General features: G+C 49.8%; 1 protein-coding gene across 1 annotated transcript; it reads right to left on the bottom strand.

The window, feature by feature from the left end:
• On the bottom strand, nucleotides 1-7182 carry PIGR (polymeric immunoglobulin receptor). Its single transcript, XM_009806923.2, has 10 exons — nucleotides 7097-7182; nucleotides 6515-6840; nucleotides 5480-5809; nucleotides 4529-4852; nucleotides 3771-4085; nucleotides 2674-2818; nucleotides 2021-2139; nucleotides 1443-1568; nucleotides 1245-1303; nucleotides 1-146 (listed from the first exon to the last, which is right to left on the bottom strand). Exons 1-10 carry the CDS (start codon nucleotides 7180-7182, stop codon nucleotides 15-17), a joined length of 1962 nt encoding a protein of 653 aa, XP_009805225.2. The 3' UTR covers nucleotides 1-14.
• Nucleotides 7183-12829: the final 5647 nt, after the last annotated feature.

Raw genomic sequence — 12829 nt, forward strand, 5'->3', positions numbered from 1 at the left:
TCGGTCCCTCGCCTTCAGATCTGGCCCTCCCAGTTCGGGGGGGACACGTCCGGGGCAGCGCTGTCGCCCCCGGAGCCGCCCTGCACGATGCTGCTGGAGGTGAGAAGGAAGGTGGAGTAGGCGAGGTCAGCATCCTCCTTGGAGCTCTGGGGAAGGACGGGAGGACACTGTTAGGTGGTTGGGGACAGACAGCAGCACACGGCAGGGGAAAGGGCAGCGTTACATGGGCTGTGCACTCCTCGGGATGATATGGGCAGATTGGACGAGTGGGACAACCCAGTGGCTCATGCCAGTGCCGAGGCGAGAGCATCACACCTTTGCTGTGGGGAAGACCCCAAACGTTTGCGGGTTTGGGGCTCTGCGGCATGCCCGTCCCCGCGTGTCGGCACCCTGCTCGCCTGTCCTAACGCTGCTGGGTTTTACCGGTGTCCTGACACCGCTTGGAGTGACTGTCGTGCCTTCCGTATCACAGCCTGGAAGGGGTGAGTGGACATACCTGCGCAGAACTGTGCTGGAGAAGTATCTCTCCGGCTTGTTCCCCACCCTAATTTCCTTCATGCAAAATTGCCTGACCTTGTTGATAGCTGCAAATGCTGTTTAAATAAAACATGGAGTTCCTGGCTCTACGAAGGGCCTCTTTATTGCTCCGCTTCAGCTCTTGGCACTTCCAACACCTACATATCGCCTTTGGTTAGGGACTTTTAAAAAGAAGGGTTTGCATCTGGCACCTTCAGTTACTGCTGAGCGGTGCCCCTCGACCGTGACCTTACCCAAGGGGAGGGGAGGCAGGGGGGAGGCAGGGGCTTGCCAGGGCCACGGGAGCAAGTCACAGCCCTTGCAGAGACCTCCCTACCTCTACCCCTGAACCGCTGCCGGCATGGGAGCACAGCGTTGGGGGAAGGCTGGGAGGTGGGATGCACTCTGCCTTCTGGCCATCTGCTTATCCCAGTGTTTTATATTTACGGTACCAACCCAACCCCAACCTTCCTGACGCTACCTGAGGCTGACTTGGTGTACTGTTTGAAGGAGGCGACTGCTGTTATCACCACTGCTAAAATGTGAGGTCGGGAAAGGGTTAAGGTCCCCCCATGGGGGCTGATCTGCAGCAGGTGGCCGGATCCAGGTAAGCTGGAGAGCACCTGGGTATAAATAAGGCCCCTGGGAGAAGGCAGCTCCTTTGGCAGAGGCTGGAGGGCTGCGGTGGTGTCTCCCAGGTCAGTGGGGTCTCTCCTGCCTCCTCTTACCCTTTTTGCCTTCTTTGTCTCGGGAGCGCTTTCCGGGGTGGCCACGGTGGTGATGAACTCTGTGGGGAGAGAAAGAGAGGTGTTAGGGCGTGGGGGTCATCGGTGGGCAGGTATTTCTGTGGCTTTTGTAGGGTCCTTCTGCAACCCCCTTGCCCTGGGGCTGGGGATGGAGAGCAAGCCCATGGGTCAGCGACCTACCGTCCCCTCCTATCTGAGTCTCCTGGCTCTCTTTCACACAGGCGTTATTGCTTGCGCTGTACTCCTTCACGCTTTCGAAGTCCGACATGCTGATGTTTGTCCTGTAGCTCCCAATGGACACCAGATCTGTTAAGAGGGAGGGATTGATTCTGTGGAATAAGTGCCCAGGGAAGTGGTGGAGTCACCATCTCTGGAGGTGTTCAAGGAATGTGTGGACGAGGCATTGTGGGACATGGTTTAATGGGCATGGTGGGGTTAGTTGATGGTTGGACTTGATGATCTTACAGGTCTTTTCCAACCTTAGTGATTCTGTGATAAATACCCTGCATGCTTGCTCAGAATTGGTGCAAGCCCACTGGCATCCCAACCACCTCTGTGCAAGGAGACACCATGCAATGCCACATGCAAAGCCTGCGGAGGGGTGGTCTCTGTCTCAGCCCGGGCACGCTGTACGCTGGTGTTGGAGCTGTATGGGTGGGGTCAGTGGGAGAAGTAGGGTCCCTTGTCTGTCCATGGCATGACGGGGTACCAGGGGAGCAGCTCAGCCCAGCTGAGATGGCAGTGTGCACAAGACTCACCAGATCTCTTCAGCTGCCTGTATTTAAAAATGGCAAAAGCTGTCACGAGGATCAGGAGCACGGCACCAACAGGGCCCAGGACTAAAGCAAGTGTATTGGGGCCGTGGCTTTGGTCAGAGCTGGAATAGAGGGAAAGAAATATCATCAAGCTGTGAAATGCTTTTTTTAATTGTTCAAGACTAAATAATACATATGAATGTCCAGCAGTCTAAAATCTACATAGGATGGTAAATCTGAGTGAGCATGATGCAATTCAGTTTATGAACTGTATCCCAGCACATCACAGAGGGTAAATAAAAACGTGGGACAGAGGTTGTGCCAAAACAGCTACATCAGCAGCTTGGTTATAAATGTGTGAAGGAAAGCTCTCTGGTCTTGACAGAAGTATTTTCAATTAGTTTTTCTGTACCTGAAATTTCTAATTGTTCCCTTTGGGGACTGTATGTTCTTGAGCTAGAGGTTAATTTCAAGACATCTTGTGTCTTGCTGTAACTTTCTTGCTTCTTTTCCTCTGATGCTTTGAGCTAAGTTCTTTAGGGACCAGATTTTTTTTGTTGCGAAACTGCACGCACAGCGTGCAAATGCAATACCAACAACGGGTGAATATAAACTTCACAAAAATTACAAATGACAGAGGCTTGGAGAGAACTAACCTTTCTGAGGCTGCTGCGCTTCGCACCCCAGCATCACTGTAGGCTCTTCCTTGGGGAATAAAGCCACCCTCGGCGTGGTTGGGGGGCTCGGCATGGCTGGGGGCATCAACGTCCAGGAGCTCTAGGCTGCGGTCAGCACTGCTTCCTACGTTTCCCAGGGAAGAAGGGCGGTTAGTCACGTGAGCAGCAGCACAGGGATGGTGACACAAAAACTAGTTGGGTGTATTTGGCACACGTGGAACCGCAGTGGGTTTTGGCTGTACGTGAGAGGGTCTTTAAAATGGGAATTAGAGAGCAGAAATAATCTCATTCCAAATAATTTATTGCAAAAATCTCAAGTAGGCTCTCTCTGCCTATACACTTTTGAGAACTCTTGCATTTCTTAGTTCTGCCTCTAGTATTTCCTGAACAAATTTTGAATACTTGGGTTGCTTTTATTTCTTGCTCTTTGCCTGCCAAAGGCAGTGAAATGAGGCTGTTTCTCTCTGTTTTCACTTTGACCATCGTCCACTTAGGACGGCTGCGTATGGGATATCTAGTGCTATACCTTCTCTGCTCTGCTTCTAACAATATTCCTTCCCAAGAAAAATAAGATACTGCACCAAAGCTGCGACTAAGGCCCTTGCAGTCCAAGGGGGGTTGGCGATAGCCCTACCTTTCCTGCTCCCTACTGTGTTCCTGTTTATTAAGGTAATAAGCTCCCTGGAGCAAGATGTGTCTTGGAACTACATGCAGTCCTTCACCTGACAGGTGTCAGATGTTGCTCAAACTAAATGATGCTTCGGATTGTAATAGCAATAATTAGTACGGACAGGGTTAAAAGTAAAAATGGTGTGGAAGGGAGTGATTTCTAGACTGGTGGGGTTTTATGACCAGGAAGCAGAAACCAGTGAGTGGATGAAAAGGTCTACGACAAGGTGTGCAAAATGAGGGTGATGGTGGCAGCTCGTCTGGGAGGCTGCCGGGTGAGAGCCCTTCTGCTTTGAGGTGCTGCAACCTAGTGGCTATGGAGAGGACTCTGCTTGGGGCAGAAGGCAGCACGATTCACCGCCCTGAGGAGCAGGAGAGCCCCTGCCTGCCTTCACCTTGGAGCTCACCTTCCGTCACCCACAGGTAGACTGCCATGGTTTCCCCGAAGAGGCCATCGCGCTTTACTCCACACCAGTACCACCCTTGGTCTGTCTTTGCCACCGAGTCAAAGCTCAGGGTGACTGTCTTGTTGTCAGTGTCACAGGTGACGTCTGGCCCTGGGTTCCTTTGGTCAGAAGCAGGCATGGGGGTACAGCTGGTGCTGTTCCACTTGCACCAGTACTTCTGGTAGGAGTAGTACTTGCATGGATAAGAGCAAGTTAAATCGACCCGTGAACCCACTTGCGCCTTCACTTCCTTCTTTCCCTTCAGTCCAGGTTCTCCTGCAAGGGCAAAGAGAACATCAAGGCTGATGTTAGCAGTTTCAGTGGTGGGAATGGTAGTCAACAGCTAGTGGTGCTGCTAGAGATGGTGAACCAGGAGATGTATCTTTGAGGGAAAGTGCTCCTTACATTGCTGAATTAATGTTAAGGATGCTGTACATGCATCTTGGGGTGAAAGCTGTGGGGTTTTTTGCAAGGCTTAAGAAATACTTGCATGAGAAACTTTTGTGAACACTTTTCCCATAAAACTGAAACCTTGTGTTTCCTTTTTAAAGCTACTGGGGTGTGGGGGGATTGGCACAATGTTTCACCTTATGAGACAAAAATTCAGAGCTGGACCTCGTATCTCCTCCCCAAAAGCCAGGTCTGCTCCTTTGTGGTGCTTAGGAGGTTGTTCTGTACCTACTGAGCAGGCAGAGAACTGCCAACGCGCAAGCTCGTACCATCTATGATCTTCAGCTCAGTTGAGGATTGCTGCTCCTTCTCCTCGTCTGTCATGCACCAGTAATAGCCTTTGTCACTGTCCTTAAGCTGGTTCAGGATGATGGTGATCGTCTTGTTATCTGGGCTGTCATACATGGCCACTCTTCCTTCATACAAGGCTGACACATAGCCTATGTTGTCTATGATCCGAGCACACCCGTTTTGTCTCCACTTGCACCAGTACTTCTCTGAGGACCTTTTTAGAGGCTCATAGCGGCATTCAAAAGTTACTGAACTGTCTTTTACTCCAATTATTGTGGGCTTTCTTTGAGGAACACTTGCCTCTGGAGATAAAAATGAAATGAGCAGTTATACACGTTTAACTTTTGCCTGTGTGGCACTCTCCCAAGAGAATAAATATTATCAGATCAAACAAAGCTGTTTTGGCTACAGCAAGGCTAGGCGAAGCCCAGGGGTGCAGACGGTAGGAGACTGTCCTGGCACTGCTACAATTGACCCTAAAGGATCTGTCAGGCCTTTCTTTTTCCTAACTTCGCTGGGTGGTAGTTTTTGTGTACTGACATCTCAAAGTTTTGTTCCCTTTCCTAGGGAAGAGCAGGTCTTCTCCTTTCTACATCAGTCATCTTGAGATTTAAGGAACTAAGACTTGAAGAGACAGTTTGCTTGTCTCAAACTGGTAGGCAGAATTTGCCTTCTGGAGTTTTGGGCTAGCCAGACTGGGGAAGATAGGCAGCCACTGCTGGGAAACTTAAGTCTTGATACAAGCTTTATTAGTAATGGTTTAGTACATTACAGATAGTTAAATGACTAGAAAGAAGTATTTAGATGAGAGGATAGTCTAATAGCACTCTGCAAATGGAATCTAAATTCTTGTTAAGTAAAGTGAGACTGCTAGTGATGGTTCTAAAGAGAAGCAAAGATAAAGGGAAAAAACACTGGGAATAGCTTACCCTCATAGACATGCACGTCCAGTTCCTTCGTTTCTCCATTCTCCCCATAGAGGCCAACCCCACACAGGTACAAGCCGGAGTCTTCCCAGCCCATCTGAGTTATCACGATGCTGAATGTGCCTGGAGGCTCCTCATTGCTCAGCAGAACTCGCCCTGTGTAATCCTTGTCAATCTTGCCATGACTATCGACGATGTTACGGCAGCTGTTTTTCTCCATCTTGCACAAGTATTTCCTTATGCTCACATACTCCTCCCCAAAGCTGCAGGACATGGTCAAAGTGCTGTGCAGCTTCACGTAGAAGAGCTCAGCCCCCTCGGGTACATGTGGACCTGCGCATACGGAGACACCAGTCAGCGTCTACTGCCTGCTCTGTCGCTAATTGTGTGCGACTCCCCTATACATCTGAAGGTTTTTTAGCCTAGGGTTTCTCTACTTTGCTATATTATATGATCACGTGCCACTCCTGGCCAGAGCATGATCTACCCAGCTGTGTCCCATGTCTGTCACACATCTCAGGACTGAGGTCTCTATGCTGTATCACTGCCTGCTCTGTAGCAGGGTTTCTCCCAGAGCCTTCTTGCCAGGGGCCGTGCCATGAGTTTGCACCGTGCTCTGCACCCTGGGCCTTGCCCAGCAGTGCGGTGCCATCCTGCACACTGTACTCTCATGGACTTGTGCGCAGGTTTGGCTCGCACAGCCTCGGCTGGGAGTTGGAGGGTACGTTGGAGTGACGGGCAGTTCTGCCCTCTGCCTGCATCTCCCTAAATTTTAGTGGCTGAGAGAGGCCAGCAGTTTCTAAGCAATGTTTGTGACCTTAAGATGAGGTTCACTTAATCTGATTTTTATGTCAGATTTTTGGTCAAAAACATTAATTCTGTAAGAGCACAGGGGAAAATGAAAACTGCTGTTTCCTGAAAGCATGGAGCATCTTGAGCTCTTAAACACTGGACAGACTATCTGTGGAGCCTCATTAAAAAAAGGGGGAAAAGAGTGAAAGAAAATAATACTTTAAGGAGCCCCAAGACTGCAATTACCTTTAGAAACATCCAGACTGACTTTGTGGGAGAGCCCTCTGCCATTGATACCGACACCGCACTGGTAGGTGCCTGCATCTGCCATTGTAAGCTCAGAGATGTTAATTTGGAAGTTCTCTGTCCCTGGGTAGTCAGTGATGGAGGCTCTGCCTTGGTAGCCTGGAGCAGTGTAGCCGTTGGTGGAGACCACGGTCATGCAGCCTGTGGCCGATTCCCTGCACCAATACTTTCTGTCGTGTCTGTTCACGCTGGTGGGAGGGTAGAAGCATTTGATGGTAACTGACCCATCGAGCAGACCATATACCTGCCGTGGTCCAAACACAGGGCTTGAAACTGCAAGAAGAAAACACGTTGGCTGTAAATGTCAGCTGTGCTACACAAACCGACGGGACTGCAGAGCAGGGTGGGTGTACCGGGGCAAGCGCGGACCCAGGGCTGGGCAGCATCATGCGGTCTGAAAGGTCCCATGGCAGTCATGGGCACTGGTGGGGTAGACACATGCCCTGAAGCCTGCTCCCCCCTTAGTAATGCCACCTCTGGTCTTAGGCCACCCACAAGACCCGTGCCCCAGACAGGTTACACTTACTAGCTGCCTTGGGGGGGTATCTGCTGCTCGCAGATTCAGCTGAGAGGAAGGTGAGCAGGAAGATGAATGCTGGTAAAGTCATTTTTCTTGCATTCCCTGGAAAAGGCAGAGAAGTTGGTGAATAATCACACTTGCAAAATGATTAAGTTAACTGATCAAGTCACCTATTAATCCTCATGCCTGGAGGATATGAGGGTAGTGGCTACTTGAGCTCAGGTAGAGAAATACAGCATTTAATTGCTTCTCCCAAGCAATTGAATGGGAAAGAGGGAGCTGATAACTAACTCTGTTCTTGCCTGTGTTGCTGCATGGCATCATGACTGCCTGTGGGTCTCATCCCAACACCCCAGTCTTCCCTTCTGTAAAATGAGGGGAGTTGTTCTTACGACAAACTCAGTTAATGAAATGCCTGCAAGCCACCGATGTGTCCATCAGAGCGGAGTGCCCCAGGGACAGTGTCCCACAGACAGGCACAGTGGTGGTGTGCACAGCATAAAAAGCGATTCTGGCCAATCCAGAAGAGACTTGATTCAAAATCAGAAATGGTATCTGGTTTTACAGTTGTAAATCAGAACAGACTGTCGCAAGGCTGAAGTCCAAAAATGGTCCAAAAGCTGCTGAGCCTTGGCAGGCATGAGAGTTGGGTGGCAACCCGGAGCTCAGCTGCTCGCTTGACCCTTGCCAGGAGAAATGCTGCTTCTAATAGTTTAATCGCTGGGATCGTATTTTCTTTCAATGTTGTCCATGCAGTGAAAGGAAGGCTTGTTCACCTGTGAGCCTGAGTGCCAAAACCACTCCTTAGGAAAACCGGCTCTCACAGAATCACAGAACGGTTTGGTTTGGAAAGGACCTTTGAAGATCATCTAGTCCAACCCCCCTGCCATGGGCAGGGACATCTTTCACTAGGTTGAGTTGCTCAAAGCACCCTCCAACCTGACCTTGAGCACTACAATTACCTGAAAGGAGGTTGCAGAGAGGTGGGTGTTGGTCACTTTTCCCAAGTCACTAGCGACAGGACAAGAGGGAATGGCCTCAAGTTGCACCAGGGGAGGTTCAGGCTGGATATTAGGAAAAATTTCTTCACTGAGAGAGTGGTGAAGCACTGGCAGAGGCTGCCCAGGGAGGTGGTGGAGTCACCATCACTGGAGGTGTTCAAGGAATGTGTGGACGTGGCATTGCGGGACATGGTTTAGTGGCCATGGTGGGGTTGGGGTGATGGTTGGACTTGATGATCTTACATGTCTTTTCCAACCTTAGTGATTCTGTGATCCAACCATTCTGTGATCCAGCTTCCACTGATGGGGCATCTACAACTTCTCTGGGCAACCTGTGCCAGTGTCTTGCCGCCCTCATTGTAAACATTTCTTCCTTATGTCCAAATTTTCTTACTTATGCCATAGATCAGAGTTGCTGTCTGAAGCCTGTATTTAATTACTGCTCTGTGTTTCCCTGATCTCTTCAAGGACACACAAAAGAGAAAAAGGGCAATATTTTCCCCTCTACTTTTTTCTTTCCTCAGCTGCTGATAAAGTTAGTGAGATGCAGGGACTTACCCCTTGCCCCCACCCCTCCAAGAATCAGACTTAAACCAATAAAGGACTGTCCCACCTGTATATCCAACAAACCTACTGCACCAAAATTAACCGTTGGCCAGGACTCAAGATTATGGCTACTGGGGAATGTCAAACCAAACTGTGTCTCTTGAAATGTGTCCGTAGTCTTCAGTATGAATATTTCTGACCTCCCCCTTATTTTAGACTGAGTGGCTCAGAGGAAGCCAAGGCTCTTAATTCACTAAACTGTTTTCTTTGGCCTCAACTGAGTGTGCTGTTGGACACTGCATGGTGCAGTGATGGGAATGTGCATTTCCTGAGCATGCCTGTTGATCTACCTGTGTACTCCAAGTTCTAGAGAAGACGGTAGGTGCCAAGGAAAGTCTTTTAAACATTCAGAGGAATTTGATTTCAGGGCGTCAAGTGACACAATTTTATTAAGGGTAATTCCCGGTAGAAGAAAAAGGCTTTTATTTCCGTGATAAGATGAAAGGAGTTCTGTTGTGCTTTCTTCCTTGTATTGTGATTTCTCATTGCTCAGTGGCCACTTGTCCATGGCTAATAATTAACTCACTGAGCATGAAAAATGCTCTTTCATACATATCCCAGAACTAGCCAACAAGACAAACACAACATTCTGCAGAAAGCAAACAATATGGCACAAAAAGGGCCTTGATATTTGCCCCTTGCTAACAGCAGTTCCTCTGACTGATGGTCACCTTGCTGCCCTCCCACCTCTCTTGCTGCAGTGCAAGCAGGATCCCAGTTCAGCTTTCCCCTTCTTGGCAAAATTTGAGTAATCTGTTAGTCTGATTCCTTCCCAAAGCAATCAGCTACTTCAGGGTTACCAACACTGTTTTGCCAGGTAGGGAAGGATTATGAAGACCTCTTTATTGAAAGAAAGATATAGCTGTGGTCGGAAAGATGTGTGCAAGAGTGGTGGCATCAGGGTCTTCATATGCATGTTAGAGCCGGAAAGAATTTTTGCATCTCTATCACCAAGGACACATGTGTGCACTTGTGCCTCACAAGAACAGTCCCTGTGTGCTTGCGTGACCAACATCTGCAACTTCTGCAGCTCTGAGTTGCCTCTAGTCCTGTTTTCTCAGATGCTGTTAAAACTTTCCCCCACCCGCTGAATGAACGGCGAAAACTCCCATGTATAGCAAGTCTGAGCAAGCACAGTCACTGGTTACGTAAAAATCAGTGATGTACTTCTATGCTAATCCACTGAGCCCAATGGCTGGAAACCCCCTCTCTGCTGCCGGTGCCGTGTCGCACTCCGAGAGTGACACTTCCTAGCCCAGAGAAATGGTGCCAACGAGCTTTGCTGATCACTCTGCAATGAGCAAGTGCTGTTTGAGATGCTGGAGGAGAATTTTGTCAAGCTGTTGGTAAAAGAGCTCTAGTTTCTTCTTGCTTTCAAAGAACATTTGCTGCTGGATTTGCTCTCTCTAGTCAGAGCGCAAGGTTTAAACCTCAGAGCTCCAGGGAAGAGAAAAGGCTGCTGAGCTCATATGAAAGGGAGCGCAAGTAAGTGGCTGTGCGAGTGATTCGTAATAATGCTTCTGCAGATGGAGGGGGAGCTGAAAGGAGAGAGGAGATGGGACAGGAGAGGTTTGTAGGGGGCTATAGAAGAGCCAAGAGGCTCCAAACCAGAGGGGAATGCCATGTATGCTATCTCCAGACCAGTTGGGAAGCAACCTTATGACAAGTGTGCTGGTGGATCTGCAGGGCTCTTACCCTGCCGTGTGCCCAGGGACGGTGCCTGCTGAAGCCCCAGTGCTGCAAAGGGTGAAGTGCCTGAGCCCAGCCTGTACTCCTCCAGCTGCCCAGCTGCAGCTTCTCACCGGTCTATCCTAACTTTTCAGGAGTAGAGGAAGGGGAAAAATAGTGCTCCTTTGTTATGGATTGGTGAAATCTTTCCTGGAGCTGGCAGTGGAGGTAAGGCTTCGTTTTGGGCTCCACATACAGACGCACAACCCTATCGTATGTGCCCTCTGTATCTGGCAGCATCAGCTGCTTCAGAGAAAGGTGCAAAAATCTGCCCTAGGCAAAGCTGCTGTGACTGGCCCTGAGGGCTTTCCCTAAGCCCTGGTGGGGGTCTTGGCGGTTGGCACGAAGCATGAGGCTCGTGCAGTGCTCCCAAAACTTTACAGCAGAAGCTGAATTTGGTCACCCCGTACAGGTGGCCGATGATTCTCCACCAGTTTTGCCTGGGGGCTGTGTGACGTGGCTGGTTTGGATGCAGTTGCCACATTAGGCTCCCCTCCACTCGTGTCCACATCTCCTGCTTCCTCCTCTTGCAGGCACTGACCTGTGCCCAGGTGCCTGCGCTGCATTTCTGATTGCTCTTGGAGCAGGAAGGACTGAGCACGTGAGACCACAGCATCCCCACGGACTGCTGGACACTGGAAACCTCTCCCGCAGGGAAAACCTGGTCCTACCACACTGCAGCAGGACGGGTCGCCAGGACCCTGTTTGGTAGCCAATGTGCATGGCACTGTGCAGGTTGGTGCCTGCAGCCCACTTTGCGTGGCCATCAGAGCTCCTGCCTGCACCAGAGCTGCCAGGCAGGAGGGATCGCAGAGGCTGACGGAAACCTGGACACACAATTTGTGCCGCTTATGTCCATGCGGGCAAAGAAGCTGCTGTCTTAAACCTGATGCATTAAAAACCTAGTGAGAAGCTGTCTGCAAGGCAGGGCGATGGACTGGTGAGAACGGAAAGCAGGGAGGAAACCTGGCTATTCCCACTAGGAAAGCTGCCCTGCAGCGCAGGGCAAAGAAGCTGCGGGTGGGAAGTGCCGGGCTGGCAGCGCGCTGGGGCAGCCGCCTCCGTTGGCATTTTGGGCTTCAGCTCACAGTGCTGTTGGGCCGGTCTCTGCAGACTGCCAGGCTGTCTCCGTGGTTAGTTTAAAACATTTTGATAGGTAAAGGGTCTGGGGGGGAATTAAAAGCCTGTGCTGGTTCTGCCCCACTCCCCTCTTGGCGCAGGACTGGCAGAGACGCAGCCGTGGGGAAAGCTTTTGGCTGTGCAAATGTGTGTCTGGTATTTGCAAAGTCCCTCCTGCAGCCAAAGGGCTGTGTCCCCTCCTGGCATAAATCCCTAATTCCCTGTTGCAACAGTGGTCCTCTCTGGATTATTACCAGCTGCGGACTGGAGCTGTACTTTGGTACAGCTTTTTTCTTTGGTTTTTTTAGACACAACTCAAATCTTGGTTTTGTGAATTTACTTTCATTTTGCATCATAAAAACTTCTGTCTTCCTTCTCTTCCTGACCCAGTGTAACAGCTTTTGAAGGTTTAGAGCACAAACCCGGTATTACAACTGAACTCAGCGGATGGGAGTTTGCATGTTGGTGCATGAGCTTTCCCCTCTCAGCCCAGGCCTCTGGACACCAATGTCACCAAGATCAGGGTGACGGCGTTGGCTTGTCTGGGACACTCTGCCAGGCGGGGGGTGGCCCCGTGCTGTCCAGCTGTTTGCAGTGTGCTGGTGTGTTTGTGTGTATAATGCAACAGGGATTTCAAAGAATTATATTGTACAAAACCAGAACAGGATAGGCTAATCATTAGCAAGATTAATACTAACAAATCAAAACATTTAGTTGTGATATGCTCTAAAACAGAAGATATAGTCATTACCAGGTAAATGGCATTAACTTTCTCCTAGCCACCCATTTCCACGCTCGCCTTGAGTTGCTGTGTTCGTGACCATGAGCTTGGGAAGGGCTGCTGAAACCCCCACCGAGGGCGACCGCAGGTGTGTGAGTGCATGAGAAACCCAGAAAGTGTTTGAGCATTAATAAAACCCAAATATACCTATACCATAACGACAGGTAAAAACTCATTACACCTTGTAACGTGTTTCCATAATTTGGATTTTGTTGTGTTTCTTCCTACCACCTAAGTGCATTAGAGCTCGGTCCGCATGTGCGCCGCACCAAAGGGGCTTCACTGGTTGGTGCCGAGTGAGACACAGACATGCTGCAGTGCGGGTTCAGTGTGGAAAGCCATGCGAATGGAAAAATTACAAGGTCCTTTACAACATAATGACCTCTTCTTGCTTTCCAACTCAGGACAGCCAAATGCTTTTGTCATCTTAGTATCATCTTGAGAATGAGTAACACTATTTATTTTGGTTCAGTACGTTGCTGTGCTCTTAACCCTCACTG

This window comes from Gavia stellata, chromosome 30, assembly GCF_030936135.1.
Source record: "Gavia stellata isolate bGavSte3 chromosome 30, bGavSte3.hap2, whole genome shotgun sequence".
Lineage (NCBI taxonomy): Eukaryota > Metazoa > Chordata > Aves > Gaviiformes > Gaviidae > Gavia > Gavia stellata.